We start from the raw sequence: 27,062 nt of genomic DNA on the forward strand, positions 1-27,062 counted from the left end.
TTTGTATCTTAGCAATGTTAAAAGTTAAATGTTAAATTTTATTATCTCTGACCTGATATAAATGTGGCATGAGTTCTTGTGCTGTTGCATTGACAGACATGGAGCTAGTTTCTAAAGTATGTTTAGCTCTTCTCTTTCCTTTTTCTTGCTTTGGAGAAGACCGGAATTTTGGTCATGGCCAAAGACTTATTTTCATTGCTGGCCCGCTTTCTAATGAGTTAGTAGATACGTTAAATTTCCAAAGTGGACATATGGGAGAACCTACATTTTATTCTGTAGAGCCTCAGCCAAATTATATTTGTGATCAACCTTCACTTGCTTCTTTGTCATCGCACTTTGCCAAACTCCATGCAACTGGTGTGACGCATTTTAAGGTGGTCTTGCCATGGACTCACGTCCTGCCAGAGATGAATGCTCAAAAACCCAACAAGACAAATGTGGAATGCTACAAACAACTTCTCAGAACTCTCAGATCTGCTGATCTTAAACCAATTTTAATTCTGCATCAGCTTGGTTTATCAAAGTATTTAGGCACCCAGCTTGGATCTTCAACTTTTACTGATCTTTTTGCTGAATATGCAGACTTTTCATTTGGGACTTTTGGTGAATTAGTGGACACCTGGATCACTTTCAGCCAGTTGCCTGAGATTACCAAGGAATTACCTCTTGCAGGTCCAAAAGCCTTTCCTCTACAACTACTAGTTTCAGCACATCAAAAAGCTTATAAAATCTACCATGAAAAATACTCATTTGAAGGTAAAGTGAGAATGAATGAATGAATGAATGAATGAATGAAGTGCAACTTTGGACAATGTGAGTTTTAGAGATTGGGGTGTGTAGAAGAAGTAAGTACAGTACTCTAGTAAGCTGATACTGCATGCTCCAAGAGGCATCGCAACTTGATGTCTTTGAAGATTAGCAAAGTAAAGGGTGAACATTATATTAGTAAAATTTTCTCTTAAACAGTTGAATTCCTGACGTTACCTGCATTCTTATTCCCGCAACAAAATTATAGAACATATTTTATTTTCCTGAACATCTCTCTCTAGCTAAACTGACCACTCTCTTTGAGTTGTTCTTCCTGCATGCCTAAATTGTTCTGGGAGACAATTTATATCTGATTTATTCAGATATAAATTCAGATACAATTTATTCATCCACAAATGGGGATGGGAGCAAATGAATTGGATTAGGGACCATGGAGCAATGGAAAATTCCCCAAATCATTGCTCCTTCCATAATCTCAGACCATATTAAGAGTTTTAACATGTGTACTTTATATAGGGGGGACAAAGCTCCCACTGGAGCAAACTAGTTCCCCTGCTCCCAAATGCAGATAGAGAGATGCTAATCTGGATTGCCAAAAGGGGAAAAGTCCCCTCCCATCCCCAGAGCACAGTCTCCATCTGAAACTATTACTTCTCAAATTTTTGCATTCTATGTATAATTTCTAGATGACCTCATCAACTTCCAAGGCTCAGTGTATGCCCATGCTTTCTGTTTCTTTTGTAGCTCTTTTCTTCATACCTACTATCCTCTATCCACCTATGTACTTTAGATGTTCTAAGACTGAATTTCTCATTGCATTTTCCAATTTTCATTTCTGGTGGATCCTGGACCAATGGGCAACCTAGAAGCCACCCAGTCAAGTATGAAGCTTTGCTTCCCACCCACCCCCACCCCTATTTTTTCTTCTCCTTTGCTCTCTTGCCAAGTCAGGCTTTTCATGTAGCTATGTGAAAATGTGAGCCTTCCATTTGGTGAGAATGCTGGCCCAAGTTCTCACCACTGTATGTGTTTATGGGTGAAACCTCATCTTCCACTGTCACATTTTTATCTAAGCTACTGCTCTCAAAATCATTAGTCTCTCTTCTGTTCATATGATGTCATGCCCTCCTTAAATATGGGCTGCTTGTTTTCTCCCATCATTACCTCAGATCCATCAAAGCCAAGTATGTCCTCCCATTTCCTATCCCACTCCCTACACACCACATGCATAGACATAAACGTGCATCCTGCTTGTTTTACAATACCTTGCTAGTTCCACAGAAAAGGAAATAAAAATTAATTAATTAACCCCCTAGTGTTGCCCCATCCTCAAGACTACTCAAAGACTCCTAGCTTCTTGAATACTCGTTCCTTTCTCTTTTTCTACATGCTTTTTCCCTTTGATTCTGATAAATATGTGTTTTTTTCTTAATTTTCAGATGGAACAGTATCCATTTCCTTGGACCTTAGTGATAATGGGCTGGTACTGCCAGAATCACTCACAGCTTCAGTTTGGGTGATGTATTTAATTTTCCTGGAATAAGATTTGTCTCCAACTTACACCTGAAAAAGAAAAGAAATGTACTAATGTTAAATTTAATTTATTTCTAACTAACAAAACATATGACACACAATTTCCCAAAGCAAACACCACCTATCGGCAGTATAATGAACCAGTTCCTGTAGGCTGTCTGAGATTGTCCAACATCTGGCAAGCTGGATACCCTGTTGGAAGAGAATATAACACAAATCACTTTGTACTATGCCTGTTTTCTTTATGGAATTCACAGCAACTAGTTACAATGGCCAGTAACCTGGCTAATCTCAAAGGGACTATGACAAGTTTTTAACAGGATAAGTCCATGAAATCGCCATTAGTTATAATGATGTTATGGGAATTCCATAGCAAGTGCCTTTGAATTCTGGCCATTGGAGACCAAGAACAGAAGAGGGCTTTTCCCTTTAAATCATCTGAGCAATCTTCCTAAATCTGCAGGTGTGCTATTTTAGGGAGCAAGATGATGGACCAGATGAATCCAACAACACTCTAATATTCTCAGAATATCTTCAGAACCCATCTTTATCCAAATTTTTTTGCAACTATTGCTTTCCATATGGGAAAACACTTGTAAATCATCAGTAAGTCACCCAAATGAATACACGTGCCTCTTTTGGCTTCCATGGGGAGCTGCAACTGATCACTGTTTTCATAACTGAAAATTATATCCTGTAGAAATATTGTTAGGTGGTAGGTAGGCCTATGACTAGATTTAGGGTAGCCACACAATAGTACAACTACTGTGTACATTCATAGCAAAGCAAAGACCCCTTCAAATGGAACTTGACTGCTGGTGGTGTCATGTCATGTCCATGTCCATGTCCATGTCCATGTCCATGTCCATGTCCATGTCCATGTAGTTCTTTTGCCTCACTTGTTCTGGGATGTCTTCTCTACTTCCTAACCTAGGCTATATTACCATGAGCAAATCTGTGTGTTCTTGTCATTAATTGCATTGAATACAATGAAAGTTTTTAAGTAATAAACTCCCACTTCTAAAAAAATGGCAAAGGCCTTCAAGTTAATCAATTAATTAATTAATAAAATAAGGTTAATATCCTATGCTTTAAAAGAAAATGAATCAGTCTGCTAGATTGTTGTATGCATACATAACTTTTATATATCTTGTTCAAGATTTGCAAGTGGTAGAATAATTTCTCTTCTACAGTATTTTTTCCCACTTTTAAATACATTAGGAGGAGGTAAAGTGGGAACAGATCTTTGAGATCCTGTGTTTTATGTAATTTCAGGGGTTATTATTTTTATACATTGTTAGATTTGCATTAACATGTGAGAGTAGCTAATACATCTGCAAAATCTGAAGATCAGGGATCACCATACTAAAAAATTCCGCTTCATAATTCATTCTCTTTGTACAATGCTATCATTTCCCTTCATACCAGCATCAAATATAAATAAGTGCTTTAAAAATAAATCTAGTTCCAAAATATAATATCATAAAAGTCAGGAGCACTCATGGGGAGGTGGGTATCAACAGTCAACAGCATCAAAATCCATGTGTGTCACACACATCACATATGTAAAAAGGGGCCCAGTCATGCCTGCCATTTTTGATCCTGTTGGTACCTCCCTTGGCAGATATCCCTGATTATCCTGATGAAAGTTCTTCCAGAGAAGTAGGTTGCAGTTATTTATGTTCTCCATAACAACATTCTGTTTCATTTTAGGCCTCTATAGATTTTGTCTCTCTCAGCCTACGGTACAACTGTAAAACTGAAGCAGGTATTGAAAAGATGCTGAATGAAATAAAGGTATTTCAGAGCAATTGCACCAATTTACTGTATGGTATTCTGCAGACTGCCTCTTGAATGGCCTTTGTGATATTAATGCAACTCTTTTGCATGCCTATAGATCAGCCTTCCTGAACTCAGGGCCTTTTAGATGTGTTGAACTATCAACCCCTATCCAAAAGTTCTGTAATCCAACGCATCTGAGTGTGATACATTGCCTCTCTGGGGAAACCTTAATAATGTCCCCCTGAATTAATGTGAGTGCAGTTTGGTGCTAAGCTGGCTTTTCATCTCCAAACCAGATACACTACAATTAATTTTATGGAATGTTCACTCAGAAGCAAGCTGAGAAATCTGCCCAAACCTTGACCGCTGCCCAATTTTCTATGTGTTTACTTGGAAATAAGGCCTGCTATGTTTATTGGGTTTGCTCAACCAAATAGGTAGCCTTCATCTAACTGGACAATATAGTACAGTATATATGTTCTGATAATCTACCCTTCAATCATTCCTAGTGATCAATATCCATGTCAATTTAGACTACTTATTTCTTTTTAAAGTATGCATGAGAATGAGTCTTTAACACTGCCCTTGGTCTAAATGGAAAGCCCTTTTCAATTAAGGGCCGTCCTGATGTGCTGTCTGAGGATTCTGACCAAACATATCCAGAAAGCTCAAGGTGGGGAAGGATGTTGTTGGAGGGTTTCACTCATACTCCATTAATCACCAGCATTTACCAAACTTCTCTACAGCTCTTAGCAACAGCAGTGTTGCCTTTTTTACAGGGAGTAATTCTGCCTTAAGTAAGATCATTTTCAACTCCTAGCAACTACATAGATAGATTTTCTCCATGATGACCTTAACTCTTACTTAAGGTTAACAAGTGTCATAACTTAATATGTTTTGGTTTCAGCATCTCATAGATGATAAGGATGTTCTATTCTTCCATCTAAACTTCACTGAATGTTCTTCTGTTCAAGAAAACCTGCTTACAACAGTGGCTTCCATTTTCAGTGGTATGTCTCTTCTGTGGGAAGGACAAGTTGTGGTATTGTTTGACTTAGATGCATATGGATTGGGAAGCAAGGGATATACAGCAATATTCCTCCTGCACTACTGTACATGGGAGGTAAATGCTATTTATTTCAATGGGAGTGGGGGGGAGTCAAATGGATGCTTGTTGGGGAGCAATAGAGACATGTTGGAGGACAACCTTGCTTTATGACCTGCAAATTAAATAGTTCCCCATGGGTGTGAGGAGGATATTGTATATAGCAGAATATTTTAGACCTCTCTTGCCAAAGAGCAGATGTCCTTGAGAAGCACCAGTGGTCAGACTGAAAGTTACTGATTTTTACCTATTTTTAATTATCTTCTTATTGCGTTGATTCTGTTTCTCTATTTTCTAGCCATGTATGAAGCCCAAGCCCAGGTGAAAGGCTATGATGTGAATTCCTTCTTAGAGGACTTAGCTGTTCCAGAAACAAGGTACAAAATATTTATTTTTATGCTTAGGTAAAGGTAAAGGTTTCCCTTGACATTAAGTCCAGTCGTGTCTGACTCTAGGGGGCGGTGCTCATCTCCATTTCAAGGCCGAAGAGCTGGCATTTGTCCGTAGACACTTCCGTGGTCATGTGGCCAGCATGACTAAACGGAACACCATTACCTGCCCGCCGAAGCAGTACCTATTAATCTACTCACATTTGCATGTTTTCAAACTGCTAGGTTGGCAGGAGCTGGGACTAGCAACGGGAGCTCACCCCGTCACGCAGATTTGAACCGCCAACCTTCCGATCAGCAAGCTCAGCGGTTTAACCCGCAGCACCACTGCGTCCCACATTTTTATGCTTACTTGTGATTAAATAAATAAAGCACATGGTATCTTTGGCAGTCCTTATTTGCATCTATAATAAATATTTGGTAAATGCAAACATTTTGGGCAGTTTTTTATAATGGCATTGCAGTTATTCAAAAATATATTTTGTATTAGCTTGAGAAATCCTGTGCCTCACAAAAACTGTGATTTCAGGAGTGCTATATATGTGGCAATATAATTTTAGCCCAACCATTCTAAACACAAAATGTTTTGGAAGAACAACTTGGCAGTTCAAGAGGTGGCAAACAGTGTATTCTCTAAGTGTACTACAGCTAAATTTAACTTCAGACAAAATACTGTGATGATGGCCTGGCTGCTTTGAAAATAATAGTCCCCATGATCCAGCCAGGTGTCACTTCAGGAACTAAAGACTGGGAGGGGGATAACCTGTACTCTTGAAGCCATAGGTATTCCCCCGAAGTTTTGGCTACAGCCCTATGCTTCCTCCCAAACTACCCTTGGATTGGATGGGAGAGCAATCTTATGATTTGCTGCTGAGCTTTGTATGGCTGTCTGATAACTCTCCATCTGATAAGCACTACTTGCTCTCAGAAAGCTTATTTGCTCTTATTCATGTTGCTCCCAGAAAATGGGAGGCAGCGGCTTCACACGTAACAAGGAGATAGAGAAAAGAGATTGCTGACATTTTGCCCAGTTCTGAAATAGTTACTTTCATCAACTGCATATTAGTGGGGTATATGCTCTGCTTCCCAATCTGGTATATGCTTCACTGACATTGTTACTTGGATCAGCTCTCTTGATGCTCCGGAGCTGAAGACCAAAATCTTTGGTAGTCACCAGATTCAGATGCAGGTTTCTTTTTATCCTTTGTTTGTGCATTTGTGTGTGTGTGTGTATGCATGTGAGCACATTCCCACATGCATACAAAAAATAAGCCAGAATGGTTTGAACTTTGCAATATAAACATTGGTCTTACCAATGAAGAGACATCTTACTGGGCCAGCAGCCTCCCTATGACAAAACATACACAAGTTCCATCCCTTGTGTACATGGGTGTAATCTAATGATGCACATACAAAAGGGCAGAGTTCGCATTGCCGTATCACAGCTCAAGTTCATCATTTGCTTTGAGTTTATTTATTCAAGGTATGTTCCATGAAAATCTATATACTAAAGATTGTTCCTATCCAAAATCTGGGATGATTTTCCCCACAAATACAATGGTTTTCCAAATCAATTATACATAGCATAATCGGCACTATTTGAAATTTCTTGCCACAATTTTATTTGAATGATTTGAATGTTTTCATTTGAATGAGTCATTATAAAAAGTATAGTTATTGTTATGTTCTTTTTTTTTAAAGCTCCCACAAAGATTCAGCTATTCAATCAAAGCAGAAGGAAGACCCTACACGTGCTGAGACTCCACTTTCAAACTATCAAAAGATTTGGGAAAAATTTGCTAACCAATCTGAGCTGGAAAGAGACTCTTTTTTGACAGATACTTTTCCTAGTGGTTTTCTCTGGGGTACATCAACAGGATCCTTTAATGTTGAAGGAGCCTGGGCAGAAGATGGGAAAGGAGAGAGTATTTGGGACCGATATGGACATCAAGGCCATATCCATAAGAATCAAACAGCCGATGTTGCCAGTGATAGTTACCGCAAGACTGAATACGATGTTTATCTGCTTAGAGGCCTTCATCCAAAGATTTACAAATTTTCTATATCATGGCCTAGGATTTTTGCCAATGGAGATAACAGCAGCTTGAATCCCCAAGGAGTGAATTATTATAACAAACTCATTGACAGCTTGCTGGATTCTGGCATTGAACCCATGGTGACCTTGTTCCACTGGGACCTTCCACAAGTGCTGCAGGACTTTGGTGGTTGGCAGAATGAGAGCATCATTGATGCCTTTGCAAACTATGCAGCTTTCTGCTTCGCTACTTTTGGAGATCGGGTTAAACTCTGGGTTACCTTCCATGAACCCTGGGTCATTAGCTATGCTGGCTATGGTACAGGGCAGCATCCTCCAGGAATTTTCAGTCCAGGCACAGCATCCTATCAGGTACCAGAAGCAAAAACACTCAGTAGCTTGTCCTAACTTAAAGGCTGAAGAACAAGAAGTCATGGGCAATTGTTACTTAAGCTGAGGCTTGAATTAATATACATCATCTATTTAATAATTTGAGAAGAAGAGTGAGAAACACAGGTCTTGAAGACTAAGATCAAACTGCCAGGCAGTTTAAAGAGAGGGGTGGGCAACCAGTGACCCATGGGCTGTGTGTGGTGCCAATCTCTCCTTCATAGTTCCCAGAACATCCTCAGAACCCTCCAAATGTCTATGGAATGGAGAGGGCCAAACTCTTAGACCCAGTTTGGCCTATTGTAACCCATCTGCTTGCTATGGAAGGTTTTAAATGTCCTGTATCTGTCCTGAAGCCCTAAAAAAAATAGGCTGAGAAAAATCCTTAGATTTTCCCTCTCAGGGTATAGTTGTTCAACCCCAAATCAGGAGGCTTAGTAGAAAAACATTAGATCCTGTGATATATACTGTAGCTTGCATATTATCTGGGTTAGCACTCTTTCCTATCCCTTCTTGCCAGAGATACTAGCAACTGTACTTGTAATGCATACAGTGGAGTGGAGTAATGCATACAGCATTTATTATATATTTATGTTTTCCAACAGGTGGCTCATGTGATCCTCAAGGCACATGCTCAAGCTTGGCATGTTTACAATGGGCAGTATCGTCCCCAACAGCAGGGGAAGGTGGGCATAGTGTTGAACTCTGACTGGGCTGAACCCAAGACTCCCAGACTTCCCCAGGATTTGAAAGCAGCTGAGCGCTACTTGCAATTCATGTTGGGCTGGTTTGCTCACCCAATATATGTTAATGGGGATTATCCAGAGATCCTGAAATCCCAGATTGAGGAGACCAACAAGCAGTGCTCTGCTGCCATTGCCAAGCTCCCTACATTCACCAGTGAAGAGAAGAAGCTGGTGAAAGGAACAGCTGACTTCTTTGGCCTTTCTCATTATACTTCCAGACTTGTTGGTGTTTTGGCTAACCAAACCTGTACTCCAGACTACGAGATTATTGGAGGCTTTTCCCAGGATGTGGATCCTTCTTGGCCAAAGACAGCAGCACCTTGGCTTTATGTAGTGCCATGGGGGTTGAGGAGATTGTTGCAGTTTGTGTCTGAAGAATACACAAAGACAAGAATTCCCATTTACATAGCGGCAAACGGAGCACCCACCCATGAAGGAGCTGATTTGATCAATGATACCGCAAGGCTGGATTACTACCGTCTCTATATCAATGAGGCTTTAAAAGGTACAGAAGGTTTTCACGTTGAGCGTGGAGAGTTTGGTGTAAGATGAATAGTTAGCACTTTGGCTCTTCTACCAGATGCTAGAAATGTTCAGGTACCACAAATTGTTTACCTATATTGGCCTGATAGATAAAATTTGCATGTCTTCCTGAGCAACCCAGAAATCAGAGAAACATGCAGCCCCTACAGCCTGACAAGATTGTTCTGTTGAAACCCATTGGCAAACTAACCATTTTGATGGCATGATTTTTTTCCTTTTTGATTAAATGCATTAAACATCTGCTAGGTTTAACATACCTATTCTGTCTTAATCCACGTACCCTCAAATAGCCTCGTGTGGCGCAGAGTGGCGGACGGCAGCATTGCAACCGAAACTCTCCCCACAACCCAAGTCCGATCCCAGCGGAAGCTGGATTCTCGGGTAGCCAGCTCAGGTCGACTCAGCCTTCCATCCTTCCGAGGTCGGTAAAATGAGCACCCAGCTTGCTGGGGAAGGTGACAACTGGGGAAGGCAATGGCAAACCACCCCGCTCTAGTCTGCCAAGAAAACATTGCGAAAGCGGCGTCCCCCCAACGGGTCAGACATGACTCGGTGCTTGCACAGGGGACCTTTCACCTTGTTTTTCACCTTTTATGTAGCCTCAAAACACACATAAAAATGATTAAATGTTACTTCATATCTCCCATGCTTTCAGGGGCCAAATGATTAAAACAAACACACACTGCAGCTCCAGTTGCAAAGGACTTTCCTATAAAACCGCAAAGTGGTATTAATTCACTTTCTGAGTGACTTGATTTCAATCACTGTTGTGACCTAGTTCAAGATAGTGCCTCATTGCCTCCAGTTGAAAGCATCAAGGCTGGGCACTTCACTTGACTACTACACTTTGGTGGAAATGTCTTCTGCTCACCCATGTGCAGAAGATTGTCCCAGGACAGTAAAGTAACCTGTTTGATGCAGTTCTAAACCTGTTGCCCCAAAATGGAGCACTGTTTCACTTCATAGAGCCTTGCCAGAGAGAAGCACTCCTTCAAGGCTTCATATTGGCCTGCTACTTATCCTGGCTTAGAAGAGACAAACCTATTGTTTGCTCTGTAACACCAAACCATGAAAGGTAGGCAGCACTGGGTTGGGATCTACTAGTGAGCTTCAGGTAGCACAAAGGATTGGCAGCCATCACTGGGAAAGCCAATAAATTGACACAATCAAAGGCCACTTCTCATGCATAGTCTTATGGGTGAAAAAAGGGCTCAGTGAATCTTGGCTGGTGATACTGGAATGCCTGGGCACTTGCAGTGAAATTCTTGGTCATAGAAGCAAGGATCAATGTCATCTGATCCCTGCAGCATTAGTGGTGATTTATGCATCCAAGTGAATCCGAGATTGCAGATGTAACTGCTATGTGGCCTTGCTTGCATCTTCTTGGTCATGCAGCTTTTTAAAGTGTTAATTCACTTGCTTAGCTGTGAATATAATACAATCGATTACATTAAAGTTAAAATTAAGCAATAATTTTGCTTGCATAAACCTATTTAATGTTTTTAGCTTTGCTTGGTGAATTAATAGGTTACTATCATACCACCCTTTTATAACTTTTGTATGTAAGAGATGTACAACTCACACCCAAATTCTTGGGTACAATCCTAGAACTTTTCCAAAACCTGCTACCAAACTCTAATTTTTAATAGAGGAGTAATTGCATTTCAATTTAAATCAAATTAAATATAGTTTTGGTTCTGATCCCACTGAAAAACCACCTATGGGCTGCCCATATTCACATCATTTCATGTAGATGAAAGAATACATTTGTGATTATTCTGTGTATTTTGCAGGACTGAGTGAAAATATAAATAAATTCCTTGTTCTTTGCTTGACAGCTGTAAAGCAAGATGGTGTGGATGTTCGGTCATATATTGCCCGATCACTGATTGATGGCTTTGAAGGCATTTCAGGCTATAGTCAAAAATTTGGCCTTCATAATGTGAATTTTGAAGATGCCAATAGACAAAGGACCCCAAGAAAATCTGCATATTTCTTCTCTTCTGTGATAGAAGATAATGGATTTCCTAATACAAGCATGAGAAAATATATCCAGCCATTCAGAAAGGATATTTCCATGACCTCAAGGCTGCCTAGTTTGTCAGCATCTGAAGTCCCCTCAAAGGCAAAGATAGTTTGGGAAAAATTTTCTGACCAGACTAAGTTTGAAAGAGACCAGTATTTTTACAGCACTTTCTCAAAAGATTTTCTGTGGGGTGTTTCCACTTCTGCCTATCAGATTGAAGGAGGCTGGGATGCAGATGGAAAAGGACCCAGCATATGGGATAACTTTGCCCATAAGTCCGGAAAAATTAAGAACAATGATACTGGAGATGTAGCTAGTGACAGCTACAATAAAGTAGATGAAGATCTTTATTTATTGAGAGCCTTAAAGGTGAACAGTTATCGCTTCTCTTTCTCATGGCCTCGAATTTTTCCGGATGGCAGAAATCAATCTATAAATAGTTATGGGATTGATTATTACAACCGATTAATTAATGGTTTACTGGCTGTAAATATTACACCAGTGGTCACTCTGTACCATTGGGATCTGCCTCAAGCTCTCCAAGACATTGGTGGGTGGGCAAACCCTAAACTGATTGAACTATTTAATAGTTATGCCGACTTCTGTTTTCAGACTTTTGGAGATAGGGTTAAGTTCTGGATTACTTTCAATGACCCTGTCACAATTTCATGGCTTGGCTACGATACAGGAGTCCATCCTCCAAGTGTCAAAGACAATCCAGGTGATGCCCTCTATAAGGTTAGTCATACAATAGTGAAGGCTCATGCCAGAGTATATCATACATACGACCAGAAGTATAAGAAGAGCCAGAAAGGTGTAATTTCCATAAGTCTCAACATTGATTGGGTTGAACTGAAGACACCAGGAAATCCCCGGAATGTAGAAGCAGCAGATCGTTTCCTACAGTTCACTGGGGGTTGGTTTGCACATCCAATTTTCAAAAATGGTGATTATCCAGATGCCATGAAATGGGTTGTGGGAAACAGGACTGAGCTGCAGAAACTGCCAGCCTCCCGTCTTCCGGTTTTCACTGAAGAAGAGAAAAAATATATCCGGGGCACAGCCGATGTCTTCTGCTTGAACCATTATACCACCAACATCATAAAGCACAAGACCACCAAGTTGAAACCATTTTCTTATGAAAGTGACCAAGAACAAGTCCTGGAGAGAAACCCTTCCTGGCCAACCACAGCCCTGGCAAATATGCGAGCAGTGCCATGGGGACTTCGGAGGCTCCTAAACTGGATCAAGGAGGAATATGGCAACCCGCCTATTTACATTACTGAGAATGGAGTTGGAATAAAAACTAAGTCTGATGTTGATGACAACAAAAGGAACTTTTATTATAAAAGCTACATTGATGAAGCTTTGAAAGGTAATGAGGATAACACTACTAATAATTTATTGAATTGATACGCCACCCAACTCCCAGTGACTCTGATGATGCTGTAGTAGTAGCCGTTTAATACCTACTTGTAGGTACAGATAGAATTAGAGCAAGCGCAGATAAACTTTTGAGTCAGTAGGTACTGGGCATACTTGAACATTTTAGACTATCATGGGCAACCTGACAAACTGGTGGCCGTGATGAGCATGGCTGGCCACAGAACATCTAAGTTCCAAGAGGGAACCTTGGATACTGTGCACTAATTCAGCTTTCCTTTGTCCTTTCCTGAGCAATGAATACAGGTCCAGAGGCAGTCCTGTAAATAAAGGCAATCCAGAGGCTGATGCTTTGCTTTGCTTTCTGCTTAATTTTGTTTTATTAGCAAAACCTAAAAAAAAAAAAAAAAGAGGAAAGCCAGATTGGGCACATTGCTTGGCTTTTAGTTACAGGGTCATCTTATTACTCAATTAAATTAATTCTAGTTTTAAATGAAGTTGAAAGTTAGGGGACAAATCGCATAGAGCTCAATGGAATTTAGCTTGGGAAAATATACTTAAGATTGCACTGTTAGAATAGACAAAAATATAAGTATATTTTATTTAATTAAATCAAGCGTGCAAACCGAAGCATACATTCCTGAGAGTAAATGCTATTGACCATGTAGGACTTCAGAATAAAATTATGCAGGATTGGGTCAGCCATCATTTTATATACAGTAATTCCTAATTAACATTTCAATTACCTTTAAATCCGAAATTCACTATTTTATGGAATGGCCACTCAGTTTTAATGCTTTCTTAGAGGAAATTTCTCATGTATTCTATGAGATTTTGTCTTCAGTAAATGAAGTTATTTCTACAGAGTTCAAAGGGATTTTCTCCTAGAGAAAAGCATGTAGGATTGCAGCCTTGTCCCATTTGGGATTGTCCCAAAGGTTCTGGCCAGCAGTTCTGAGAGTTGTAGACCCAGCACATCTGAAGCACCAAGTTCAGAAAAGCTGCACTGTGTATGTCTGAAATCTGTATTCTTGAGGTCATGTGCCTTGAAATAGCAGCCCTTGTGCATGCTTATCTGTGAATAAATCCCTTGAAACTGCAAGTAAATGTACAAAGGACTGCAGGTTGAAGGACCATTTACTTCCAACCATTCACAAGATTGCTCTCTTCCCATCCACATAAGTGGATGGGAAGAGAGCCCAATCATGCCCCCTTCTTGCTTCCCAAGTTCATTTTCTTGTTTAGTCTTGTGGTAATCATATCCAGTACAAAAACTGTCTTTTGATTTTCTGTTTTTTAGCCTATAAGCTGGATGGAGTAAATCTTCAAGGTTATTTTGCTTGGTCACTTATGGATACTTTTGAATGGCTGCACGGTTATGAACCAAGATTTGGCCTGCACCAGGTTGATTTTGAAAATCCAAACAGGCCTAGAACTCCAAAACGTTCCGCTATATATTATTCTGAAATCATACGCAGCAATGGGTTCCCGCTGTCAAAAGAGGATGAGTTCCTTTATGGAGAATTTCCCAAGAACTTCTATTGGAGTGTGGCCACAGCAGCATATCAGGTTAGAAAACATGCTTTGATATAGAAGATGATTAATAATGTTGTGAAAATTGCTGGGAGATTTGTTAGATCTGGCATTAATGGCCACTGGCTAGATAGCTAGAATAGCTGTACGAAGTGGTGGTAGTGGAAGGTTAGGGGAGTCCCAAGCCAGTCTGCCATGGAAAGAGCTTGGGGTGGGGCAGGGTTGGGGGGACTACAGGCCTGGGGGGGAAGGGGGAAGAGGAGGTTGGGGATGATTGCAAAGGACTGAGACTGGAAGACGGAGATACAGGCAGGGGAAGAGAGATGGGCTTCTCGCCTTTGGCACCTTCTTGAATTCTTGGATGCCAGATTGCTGGCAGCCTTGGACTCAGGCTGCAATTACTAAATGCCATATCCACTTGTAATAAGGCCTTAATCCTCTACTATGTGGAAAGGAAAAGTGAACAGATCTGTATATATAATTGTGTCCTAGTTGGGAGATATTCCTGTTTCAACAGCTGTTACTCCAAGGATAGGGAGAGGGTATAGCAATGATCCTCTGAGAGATCTTGGGTATGATCAGATGCTCTGCTTTGCTAGTGCTACTGCTTGTGTACCATTCAGCCTTATCTGAGCTGCTTGATTTGATAACTTGACAGGGATTGGATTCTCCCATCTGACCCTGCTGGGGAATTTCAGTATCCATGCTCTGAGAGTAGGATTGGGATTGGTTTAGAAGTTCATGGACCACATGGTAGAGATAGGCTTCTCCCAGGTGATAATTCGTCTAATTCAAACAGATGACCCTATGCTGGTTCTAGTGTTCACCTCAGCATAGTTAAGAGTGTAATCTGAAAGTGAAGGACACCTGGTATAACGGTGGTTTCACTGTTTCCAGAGTGGGCACTTCCAGTCAGTAGTGTTAAGGATGATAGGGTGAGAGCTTGGCTATTCCTCTCTGGGGTCCACTCTTCCTCATCCTGCTTAACATTTGTATGAAACTGCTGGGAGAGGTCATCTGTTAGTTCAGGGAAGACATCATTAATATTAGATGATACTTATTTATTCATCTTCCCCCTGGGCCAGGCAGGAGATGTTGTGGAGGTCTTTACCTAATGTCTGAAGCTGTGAGGGATTAGATGGGATGAAACAGGCTCAAACCGAGTCCCAGAAAGATGAAGTTATTGCTTTTTCAGAAGCAAGGTCTGTCTCCAAGTTGGCTCCCACTTTGGCTCTGGATGGGGCTGCCCTCCCCAAAGGAGCAACTCTGCAATCTGGGGAATCTTCAAGACTCTGGATTTCTGTTGGAGCAGCAGGCAGAAGCTTTTGCTCAGCTTCACCTGGTGCACCAACTGCATCCTTTTTTAGAGCAGGAGGCAACTCATGCCCTTATCATCTCACCTTTGCATTATTATAATTTTCTCTACTTGGGGCTGCCTCTGAAGACTACTCAGAAAGTGCATTGGTATAGAATGCAGCAGCCCACTTGCTGATGGGTGAGACCCATTTTAGCAGAGCAATGCCCAAACTGTAGGCACTGAGTTGGCTACCAAGAGGTTTCTATGTACAATCCAAATGCTGGTAATTTATTTTATTTATTTATAATTAAATTTATGTCACTGCCCATCTCCCCCAATGGGGGACTCTGGGAAGTTTACAATAAAATAATGATAAAAACCTAAGTTATAGTTAAAAATATAAATAGGAAAATAAATATAGAATCCAAGCAGAGATGGAACCACAATCAATAAGGGGTGCTATGGAACCAGCCACCCCCAGGTGGAACTATCACTCTCCCCATCCCAAGCAAGGCAGCAGAACCAGGTCTTCAATTTCTTCCGGAAGTCCAGGAGTGAGGAGACCCGTCTCAACTCCAGGGGCAAGATATTCCAAAGGGCGGGTGCCACTGCAGAGAAGGCTCACCTCCTGGGCTCCAATAGATGAAATTCCTTTGCTGATGGGGTAATGACTTATAAAGCTCTTTGTGGTGGGTTTCCTTGTTACTGAAGGCAATGTCTTCTCCAGGTAATATCTGTCCATCCTGTGTGTTGGAGCTGAGATACGCTATGGACTCCCCCATCTCGGAATGGTGGGGGGTGGATCCAGAAGCAGACTTTCTCAGTGATTTCCCCCCCCCCCAAACTTATGGAATAGCTTGCCCTCTGAGATCAGGAGAGCCCCCTCTCTAGTATCTCTTATGAAGCAGTGGAGACAATTCTTTCTGCCAGGATTCAAGGCTGGGACTGGGGCTGCTGCTGTTTTTACGCCCTGTTTTAGGTACTTTGATTGAGTCTGCTTATGAAATTTTGGTTGTATTATTTGTGAGCTGCCCAGATGGGGGTAGCACAAAAAACTACAAATAAATAAAATAAATAAATAACCCAAAACCTTAATTCTGTAAAAATATGCCATGTTTCCAGAATGTCTGGAAGATTTTTTTTCTATATTAGTATTTATATTGATGATGGTGAGCTACCACTTAAATAATCATTCAAAACCCATTATAAGGAAACATTTTTATTAAGCCAGCTGAAGTGTATAAGTTTAACAAGAATTATTCCTTAGGCAAAATTATTCAAACTCCAGAAAAAGGAAGGAAGAAATACAACACTGTCAGCCTTTAAGCTCTGCCTGTCTTATAGTCAATATAGTTGCTGCTATTTTGTATTTTAGCAGTGAGTCACTGAGGTGAGAGCCAGGTCTAAGTATTAGTCAAGTATTTGTCAGAGCTGGTTTCAATTTCCTGTTCAACCCTGAAGAGCCTATATCTGCTTCATTCTCTCTACCCAAACTTAGAGGCTTGTGGTGAGGATCAAAATGTGTGTTTGGGGTTGGGGGATGATTATTGCTTTCCAAGGAAGACATGATAACAATAAAATAAATAGTTTCCTTTCATTAAAGATTGAAGGAGCTTGGAGAGCAGATGGAAAAGGCCTCAGCATTTGGGACCAGTTTGCTCACACGCCTTTGAAAATTGACAATGATGAAAATGGAGATACAGCTTGTGACAGCTACCACAAAATAGAGGCCGACTTGACTGCTCTGAAGGACATCAAGGTGACCCATTATCGTTTTTCAATCTCCTGGTCTCGCATTCTTCCAGATGGGACCACCAAGCATATCAATGAAGCTGGCCTGAAATATTATGAAAGACTTGTGGATGCCCTTCTTGCAGCCAGTATCCAACCTCAGGTAAAAACAGTGCTAGATTCCTTATAACCTGTATGTTTAGAGAGGAGAGAAATGTTGTATTTCAGGTTTATAATTAGATGATTTATTAGTCAAGGTTAGGAATACAACACTACGAAGGTCTAGGTAATGCCCACTGATTTCCAATACTCCAAAAAATTAAAATGGACAAAATCTCACAAGATCACACATTTTTGTGAAAATTGCGCCAGTCTTTTTTTTTCTTCCACCAAAATATCTTCTAAGAAGCTAAATATAGTATAATTGCACGAACAATGCCCCTTAACTGATAACATAAAGGACTCCAAATGTGGAAGCATTTCAAGGCTTTTTGTTGAATCAAGCATTAAATATTTGCACACCATGACTGGCTGTGGTTTTGTAGGAGAGTTTAATAAACCATTTCTCCTAAAATAATATTTCATGGTTTGCTACTATTACAGATAACTGATCAATTTAACAAAAATGGTAGACTTTTGTAAATGCATGTCTTAAACTCTAGGTAACCCTGTATCACTGGGATCTTCCTCAGGCCCTCCAAAACATTGGAGGGTGGGAAAATGAGACCATCGTTCAGAAATTTAAAGACTACGCAGACCTCATTTTTCAAAGATTGGGAGACAAGGTGAAATTTTGGATAACTTTAAATGAGCCTTATGTCATTGCCAATCTTGGTCATGGTTATGGAGTGTCCGCGCCAGGTAAGGTGTTTTGCCAACTCTTCTTGTTTGTAGGAGGAATATTTTAGAAAACGGAAGGGTGTTTTGATTATTAAGATCTGTGTTGATCCATGAGAGGATAGTTTTGCAGTTGATAGGGAAACTAAAATTCCAGGTTTAATCTAATGTGAAGATAGGGAACCTTTAGCCTTCCAAGTGTTGCTGAATTATAAATCTCTGCAGCCCCAATTTTCAGGACCAATTTGGAAGGATGCTGGGTGCTATAATGCAGCAGAATTATAGGGCTCACAGGTTCCTCACCCTTAATCCAGTGTTCCTGACTCTTCCGAATAGAGTATCAGGAACAGGACCAATTAGTGGAAGTCATTCATGGAACTAGGAGCTTTGAAAAACTGAGCAGCAAATCTGTTCTTAGGTGTATGAGTTCTGAATTGTCTCTTGGGTTTGTTAATCAATTTTGTTAGAATGTCTTAGAAAGTCACAGAAAGCATTATCCAACAGATTCTTTTCAGGAAGAGCAGAGTGGGCAAGGGATTGTTGTAAGCTGTATATAAGCCTTTACTCCCTTATTTTATGCCAGGTGTGGTCCAGATGCATTGCCAAGTATATTCAAATTTTCCTAGTCATTCCTCTTAAGCAGATGGGCTGTGATAAACTTCAGCTGCATGCATTAGGAAGTGCTGTTCTCTGAGCATCCAACACACAAGCTGTTCCTAGCAACATAAGTAACTGCATGTTGGAGCATAGAGAACAACCGATTAATGCATATGTGCAAGTGAGTTGTGGGAAAGCTTCAGGTTAGAATTTTTAGCCAGCCATGGAATAGGGATCTACACAGACCAGCCACTGATTTATGTACATGTCAGAAATAAAAATGATATAATATCTATAATATTTATTTATTTATTATTCAAATTTTGCTACCGTCCATCTCCCCCAAAAGAGGGACTCTGTTATATAATTATAATTTAATTTACATTTTGATTAAGGATTAAGAGAAGGATTACTTTAGGAACTCCTTTAAATTTTGTCAGTGCTACAGTCATCAAGGCAGTAAAATGGGCATCTGTCACTACTTTAGTCTAAAATACTGAAAGAAGAAGAAAAAAATTACACATTTTAAGAGGGTATCTCCTTTCAGAAAAGCAAATAAATTAAAATGTATGATTAAAATGTATATACAGTATCACTGGCCCTGTCGTTGAGGGGTAACCCATTCCCCGTGTCACTCTTTTCTCAGGCATATCTGGGAGACCAGGCCGCGCCCCTTACATTGTGGGGCACAATTTGATCAAGGCACATGCAGAAGTGTGGCATCTCTACAATGAGACCTATCGTCCCAAACAAGGAGGATTGATCTCACTTTCCATCAGCGTAGAGTGGGCTGAACCAAAGAATCCTTACAAGCAGGAGGATTATGATGCTGCTCAGAGATATATTCAGGTAATAAGATATCTGTAACGGAGAGACCCCCAGTTTTGGATCCCCACTTGTTGCTGGACTACAGCTTCCATCTTGTTTGATCACAGATTATATTAGCTAGGGATAGCTGAGATACAAGCTATCAGTAATTAGGACACAATGCTGGAAAGTTCCAACATTTCATAAACTAAATAATGATATGAACTCTATCATGTACTCCCAGTCATGTCTGTATTCTTGTAATAGCCAGATTTGCTTGGTTTTAAAGCCAAAAAAGTAGGTGTTCTTCTAGTTAAGCAAAATTAACAGAAACACAGTTTGGGTATTCAGTAAATATTAGTATCTAATCTGTACTTGGATTATGAACTGTGTTGCCACCTCTGAGAGCAAAATAGTGCATGATCAGTTTCAGTCTGGCTATGAGAATTGAACAGCAATTGACCAGGTCTTATGCCCTTCTAGATGGAAGGTGCCTCCTGTACATCAGTCCTTGCTTACTCCATTTGTAAAACAAGAGCTATGTCACAGCAATGCACACATAAGAGGCCAGGGAATAAGAGCAGCTCAGATTTCTCCAACCTGGTTCAGAATAGCCATGTTACCTTAGAAATTCTGTAAGCTTATGTTCAGAAATCTGGAAGGTGGTCTACTTGGAGAAGGCTGGTCTGGATTGTAAATAGCTGAAATGTGCAACATTTACACTGTGCTTTAGGGTTCATCTGTTCATGCGTACATACATGTCTTTCAGTTTCACACTTGGAAGTTTAACTACTGAATTCCTTGGGAAGGGAAATATAGTCTAATCAATAGCCATTCTAGCAGCTCATACCTTTTTAAGAACGCATTTTCAGAAGGGGAATCATGAACTTAATAGGTCCATGTTTCCATTACCATTTACAATGTAATGATTAAATTGTTGGACTAGGAGTGGAGAGGCACAGGTTCTAACCTGCCCTCAGCTACAGAGGCTTACTGGATAACTTTGGGGCAGTCATTCTCTCTTAGCCCAAACAACCTCAGGTTGTTGGGGAGGGGGAAAAAAGGAGGGAGAACTGCTATGCACACTGCCTTGAGCTCCTAAATGAAAGATAGGATGAAAATCTAATAAATATCCAATATTTTGGGGTACTTTAAAAAAAAATAATGGTAGATATTGTTTTACTTCCAAGGAGGAAAGGGCTGATACTTCTAATCATACACCTCCATGCTATATGGACAGGAGTCAGTGCTCTAGTTCTAGCTATTGCTACTACTACTATTTTTATCATTTATTCAGCAGAAGGGCAGTACTGGTTGTGGGAGCCCTCTCTGTCTCGCAGAGACTAGGGCAGTGTTTCTCAACCATGGCAATTTTAAGATGTGAGCTGGCTGGTGAATTCTGGGAGTCCACACATCTTAAAGTTGCCATGGTTGAGAAACACTGGACTAGGGCTAGGAGAAGAACACCAGTGAGGTGCCCCTGGAAGTCAAGTGATAGTAGTAACTACCAAGCAGCTACATCAAGGTCACAGTGTGTAGACTCAAAGGGCTTCTGGGAGAGGAGGCTTGAGGAGCAGCCCTTTTGCAAATATGCCCAATGTGCATGTAATTCTATATTTTTTGTGATTTCCTGCCATAGTTTTTTGCTGGTTGGTTTGCTCATCCTATTTTCAAAACCGGTGATTATAGTGATCTGATGAAAAAGAGGATAAAAGAAAGAAGCCAGGGCAAATCACGGTAAGTTATTCATTGATTTGTAATTCACAGTATATGTTTCAGCTGAAAATGTTCTCAGGATAGCCTATAAAAAAATAATCAAAAAGGACCGTTGCTCTCCACTGGCTTACATCACAAAAGGAAATGGAATGGGAGAGGGGGGAAAAGGAAATTCAAATACCAGCTGTTAAAAATGAAATAGTCATTCTTATAGTGACTAATTGTCTTGGAAAGAATGTGGGAACTGGAGGACCTGATGGTTGGTGTTTCTGCACAGCTTTCTGTTTCTCAACTCCTGCAATGGGTATCTTTAGAGACAAGGATGTTAGTGAGGACTCTTTCCTGACAAAACTCCTTGGGAGAACTAGGTTCTTGCTATGGGCCAGCTTCCTCAGCCAACTGTCAGAAGTTCTTATTTTCTGGTGACCTCAAAAAGCTATGATGGACGAGAGAGTGGGAGAAAGGAGCTGGGAGGTGGGGTGAGATGACATGAGGTGAGATGAGATGAAATAAGATGAGGATTCCTGCCAGTGGAAGCATTAAATGCTCATGAGATTTGTGAAGCCGCAGTACTTCAAGAGAGAAGACTGCCGTTTCATTTATACTACAGCAAAGTCAGCAATTAATCAACTCAGTTCCCAGATCCATTTTTGAAACTGGGCATGTGCAGACCAGATTCTGACCTACCTAGAAGATCCTGTGTGGAAGTGCTCTTGGTATAATGTCAATTTTCAGTGCCATGCCTTTGCTCTTTTGATAAGACAAAGTGCCTGCATAGGGATTTGTGCTACATTATAAATGACGGAGCCCATCTGATCTGATAGTGTATAACCTTGCCATTCCTTTCTAATAAACTAGACAACCTGTGACCTGTTGGGTCATCGTTTCAGAGATATTCCCTTACCAGACTCCTCAATGCCTTCAACGATGGCAGAGCTTCTAATGTACTGGAAAAATTCTTAAAAATTCAGGGAGACAGTCAGAGAGGTATCTGCCTTGAAAGTAGCCAGTGTCGAACTGTATAGCCCAGTCAGACATCAGGAGTCGGCCACAGGAAATGCTTTGATGCTGTATTATGTCATAAAATGTTTTATAAAATTTGCCAAATTTCAATCCCATGGGAGTCATGGGTCGCAGACTTTGGACGCATTCTGTAAGTTAGCCCGTTGAGGTACCTTGGTTTAAAACGTTTTGCCCCATGATGCACCATTTCACCTAGTTAAAGGATGCAACATATCAAACAGTCATAGGAGTTTTAATAGTATATAGATGTCTCATGTAAAAACCTATTTCTCTCTTTGCATGTATGTGTGTGCTATGTGTGATGCAGGCTCCCTGAATTTACTGAAAGTGAAAAGCAAAGAATTAAAGGCACATATGACTTTTTTGGCTTGAATCATTATACCACAATCCTGGCATCCAACTTAAATTTTCCTGCTTTTGTAACATCCTACGATGCTGATAGGTAAGCTATAAGCATGACTTCATATTGCATTAAATTATGCATCATCTAAGTAATCCTAATAAAAATGAAATATAAATGAGCTAACCATTTTTGAAGGTAAAATTGCTTTTGTGACTGGACAGTAACGTTTACCATTATGTTGTTATTTGATGAAATGGGGATCTTCCCATGTTTTGAAGCAACTTGTACATCACATGTTGCAAGCACAAAGCTCATATGCTGCTCCCTGTTGCAGAAATATCTAAAATTTCCATAAGACCATGTAGATAGCTAGTTCTCAAGAGCTGGAAACTATAGTTAGTACTGATCTTTGGTACAGATATGCATTGTTGGTGCAATATAAAATAGATTTTGTAGACACCTCTGGTGCTTCTAGCATGTCTGTAAATGGCTTATCACTTAGGTCCTTAAATGAAATCCAAGTGCATAAATAGGCCAAATCCTTACAGTTATGGTAGCCTGTGTCCTCACTTTTGCATTACACACACACCTCACTGCCTAAATGATCAATATTGCAGATCTTGTTATTTGGGGCATCCCCGGAACTTTAACTTTAAAAAGAAGTGTAAATATATAAAATATGCTTAACACTGTGTAAATTCAGACTAAGTATGAAACATCTGGATTTACACTTTGAACTAAGCCAGCAATTCCAAAACTTTTCTCTAAGCAGGTTATTACACTGACACCAGTATTTCTGCAGACCACAGTGAATGCCAAAATTTCGTAAGATTTCAAATGAGAATATCAAAATCTCCTGACATCTCATAAGATTTTGGCCAATTTTAAAAAATATTTTAACTTTCATTTTTATTTGGTCCTGCTCCATGGACCATTTATAGTATCCTTGCAGATCACCAGTGATCATTGGAGCACAAAAATGGGAACGAGTGCTTTAAACCATGAATTATTTCAACAGTAATTTCTTGAACAACCCACATAGACTTAAACATAACTATAAGTTGTAAACCCTTTTAGAAACCCAGATTTAAAAATCTGGGTCCAGAACCAAATAACTACTTGATGCTAAATGTAATAAATAACAAATACATCAATAAACATCAGCCTTTCTGTATCCGCCTCCACCAACATATGCCCAGCTCATGGACAACATATAGACAGCTACCATCAGGTAAGTGCTTCCCAAGGTTTTTGTGACCATACTGTCTCCAAACCTATCTTCTCAGCCTTCTCTTTTGGCAGGCAGAAACTTTGTACCCAATTGTATGTCAGCAGGCGATGACTCTACACGAAGGTACTTGAGGAAGGAGCAGTGAACACCTGTCTTGTTGCACATTACAGAAACAATTGTTGTATTTATGTTCTCTTTGACAGAGGTGTTGCCTCCATAGTAGACCACAGCTGGCTGGGTTCTGGCTCCTTTTGGTTGAAAGTGACACCATTTGGCTTCAGAAGGCTCTTGAAATGGATCAAAGAAGAATACAACAATCCACCTATTTATGTGACTGAGAATGGGATTTCTGAACGTACAGACACAGGTTTAAATGATACCTGGCGCATACATTATTTAAAGAGTTACATCAATGAAGCGTTAAAAGGCACGTGGTTTTCCTTCCATAAGCAGTTCTCAAATCCAGTTAATCTTTCTACCTTCTATTTTCCTTGAAAGGATGAAATTTAATTCATTTTCCAGTCAATGCATGTAATGGAGAAAGAATCTTTACTGGTGTGGGGGTGGGTGTTGAGTGCAGAAGGGAGAAAATAAATCCTAACCCTGTTTTCAGTTCTTCCAAATGAATCTCCAAAGACCTTCCACTTCCCAAGGGTTCAAAATGTGGGAAATCCTGCATTTTAAATATAGGCAAAGATACCGTGGTGGATTATATGGTGCAGAATTTCCACATTGCTTTTGAAAACTTAACCCCTACTGCAGATTTCATTATTCTGCAAACTTTAGTATTGGAACAAGCTACCTTAGCAGTTGGTGAACTCCTTTTTTCATGGTGTGTGTGTGTGTGTGTATAGAGAGACAGAAAATCAAAGGTAAAAAATATTAATAAGAACATAAAAGTTATTATTTGTCATGTTAATAGTATTAACAATAACGATTTTAAATATATTAAGTAAGTTGAGGCTAAATAAGACTTTATCAGGACTGTTATAGTGGCGGTTTTCCTGGAATGGGAGATAAGTGAACTAGTTGACCATTTGAGGTTATTTCCAGCTTGATGGTTTTGTTTTACTAAAGGAAGATGCTAAGGATCCTGTACCTAGAATATGTAATCAGTCCCTCCATGCTGAAAACATGAAAGAAGCAAAATAGCAAAAATCTATTCGCTGTTGTTTGGTTATCCATACTAGAAATAATGAAAACTGAGAGCCAGTTTTGGGTAGCAGTTAAGGCTCCAGGCTAGAAACCAGGAGACTGTGAGTCTTGTCTTAGGCATGAAAGCCGGCTGGGTGACCTTGGGCTAGTCACACACACTCAGCCCAATTCATCTCACAGGGTTGTTGTAGGGAAAATAAGAGGAGGAAGGAGTATTATGTATGTTCCCCACCTTGAGTTATTTATAAAAATAATAAAGGAGGGATTTAAAAAAAAAAAATTAAAAATACAGGAAGTGCATAGTGTTTAATATATACCAGGCTAGACTATCTTAAAAGCTGTTCTTTTCATTACACTTTGCATTAAGGTGATTCATTCTGTATGCCTGGCTATTGAATTTCCTTCTCTGCTTACTCCTTCAAGATGAAGTTATGGAACCAGCCAAGATGCTTATAGGCAGGCTGCAACCCAATTATTCAGGAGTCTGCACTGTGTAGGAGTTATTTGTAACTAAACTTGTGTAGAACTGCACTGTAAGAATAATTCCCAATCCCTATTTTGTGTATTAACAGGAGTTGTATATGATGGTGTTGATCTCCGAGGCTATACTGTTTGGAGCTTGATGGACAATTTTGAATGGGCAGTGGGCTTCTCTGAAAGATTTGGGTTGTATTACACCAACTACACAGATCCCAATCTATCTAGAATTCCAAAGGAGTCTTCAAAGTATTACTCATCTATTATCAGCTGTAATGGCTTTCCAGATCCAGCCAGTGGACCTCATTTGTGTCTGGAGCCTCAGCCTCAGCCTACTATTACCAGTAGAAAAGGATCAGCTTTACATTAAGAAAATTTTAGAAGTGTTACTATTCTTGTAACTGTAATAATTGCGCCAGTCTGGACACATTTCTACACAGCAGAAAAAAAGCAATGATAGACATGTTGAGAGAGAAAATTACCTTCCTTCCTTCCGAGTTGCATTGCAATAGTCAGTTGGTACTGATATGAAATAGTATCATATCTGGTACTGAAAGGTAAAGTATAATGGCTGACCCTCTAAAAATACCAAGGCAAATTAGTCTGTATCTATCTGCCTTTGGCTTTGGAGCATCCCAGGAGGAGTACTCAGGAGAGTTGCCTGAGGGATTGAAGCTGAAATGCAGGAATCTCCGTTTTTGTAACTGTATGAATCAAATCCAATGGGTCTTGTTCCCTGTATGTGCATTGGCAATATAAATCTTCTCAACTTGAGGTAGGTTTGAGGTCTGTTTGAAAGTTACTAGGGCAGTCTTTCAGCAGCATATTTGGATGTACCAATTTACAAAACTTATTACTATTTTCTTTGTAAGTACTAAACTACCGACTACAGACATTACTCTGCCACTACCAAGCCCAACAGGACTTGAAGATATCGAGAAGGTGCAATTTTTGGGACTGGACCTGACTTCACCTAATGCTGAAACAGCTCTTTATATTCTGTTTGTCCTATGCTTGTTGGCTATGCTAGGTTTTGCTGGTGTCCTCTATGCATATAAAAAGTAGTCCAAAAATAACCAAAAACAGCTTTTAAATAAAACGCAATCAGGAATATGGTTTGCCTTGTCATCTGAAGACTTTGAGTCCTGCAGATTTGAAGCTGTGAAGTTCATAGGTGCTATTTAAAATGCATTATCATAACATGCATCAATTATCAGTGCAATTCTGGTTTTTTGCACCTGAGATAGAATGGCTTAAGAATTATGAAATTTTGGGATGTTGTTTTGCTATGACTATGAACTTAAGACTAGTGCACTCTCAGTGTAATGGAAAACATACTTGTGTGTAACACAAAGCACATTGACATGGCAGGCTGTTTATCAGGATGATTTCAAGTTAACCCCAAATCCCATTATTCAACATTTTGGATCATTGGGGGAAAAGGTATTATCTAAGCTCTATTCAGGAAAACAGGGTCAATTGTTCAGAATTTATTCCACAACAAATGAATGGAAGGTATGTCCTTGTTGTATGCAAATGTAATGAAGAGTATTATGGAAAAATAGTTAATAATGACTTCACTGCATTTGCCAAGTTCTGTCATTACTTCTGAGAA

General features: G+C 40.0%; 1 protein-coding gene across 2 annotated transcripts; it reads left to right on the top strand.

Annotated features, from left to right (window-relative positions):
• The first annotated feature begins 82 nt into the window (after positions 1–82).
• Positions 83–27,011, top strand: LCT (lactase). Of its 2 annotated transcripts, XM_063318410.1 has the most exons (17): positions 84–756; positions 2,208–2,284; positions 4,015–4,098; positions 4,991–5,093; positions 5,487–5,565; positions 7,279–7,984; positions 8,608–9,253; positions 11,130–12,692; positions 14,001–14,269; positions 17,134–17,424; positions 17,924–18,122; positions 19,342–19,544; positions 21,142–21,239; positions 22,549–22,683; positions 24,019–24,242; positions 25,546–25,791; positions 26,379–27,011. In XM_063318410.1, the coding sequence occupies exons 1-17, from the start codon at positions 99–101 to the stop codon at positions 26,510–26,512; spliced, it is 5,715 nt and encodes a 1,904-aa protein (XP_063174480.1). In that variant the 5' UTR covers positions 84–98; the 3' UTR covers positions 26,513–27,011. The 2 variants fall into 2 exon arrangements, with proteins under 2 accessions (XP_063174479.1, XP_063174480.1); XM_063318409.1 differs by lacking the exons at positions 25,546–25,791; positions 26,379–27,011 and having other exon boundaries at positions 83–756; positions 24,019–24,325.
• The last annotated feature ends 51 nt before the right edge of the window (positions 27,012–27,062 follow it).

The sequence above is a fragment of the Candoia aspera genome, chromosome 1 (assembly GCF_035149785.1).
Source record: "Candoia aspera isolate rCanAsp1 chromosome 1, rCanAsp1.hap2, whole genome shotgun sequence".
In the NCBI taxonomy this organism is placed as follows: domain Eukaryota; kingdom Metazoa; phylum Chordata; class Lepidosauria; order Squamata; family Boidae; genus Candoia; species Candoia aspera.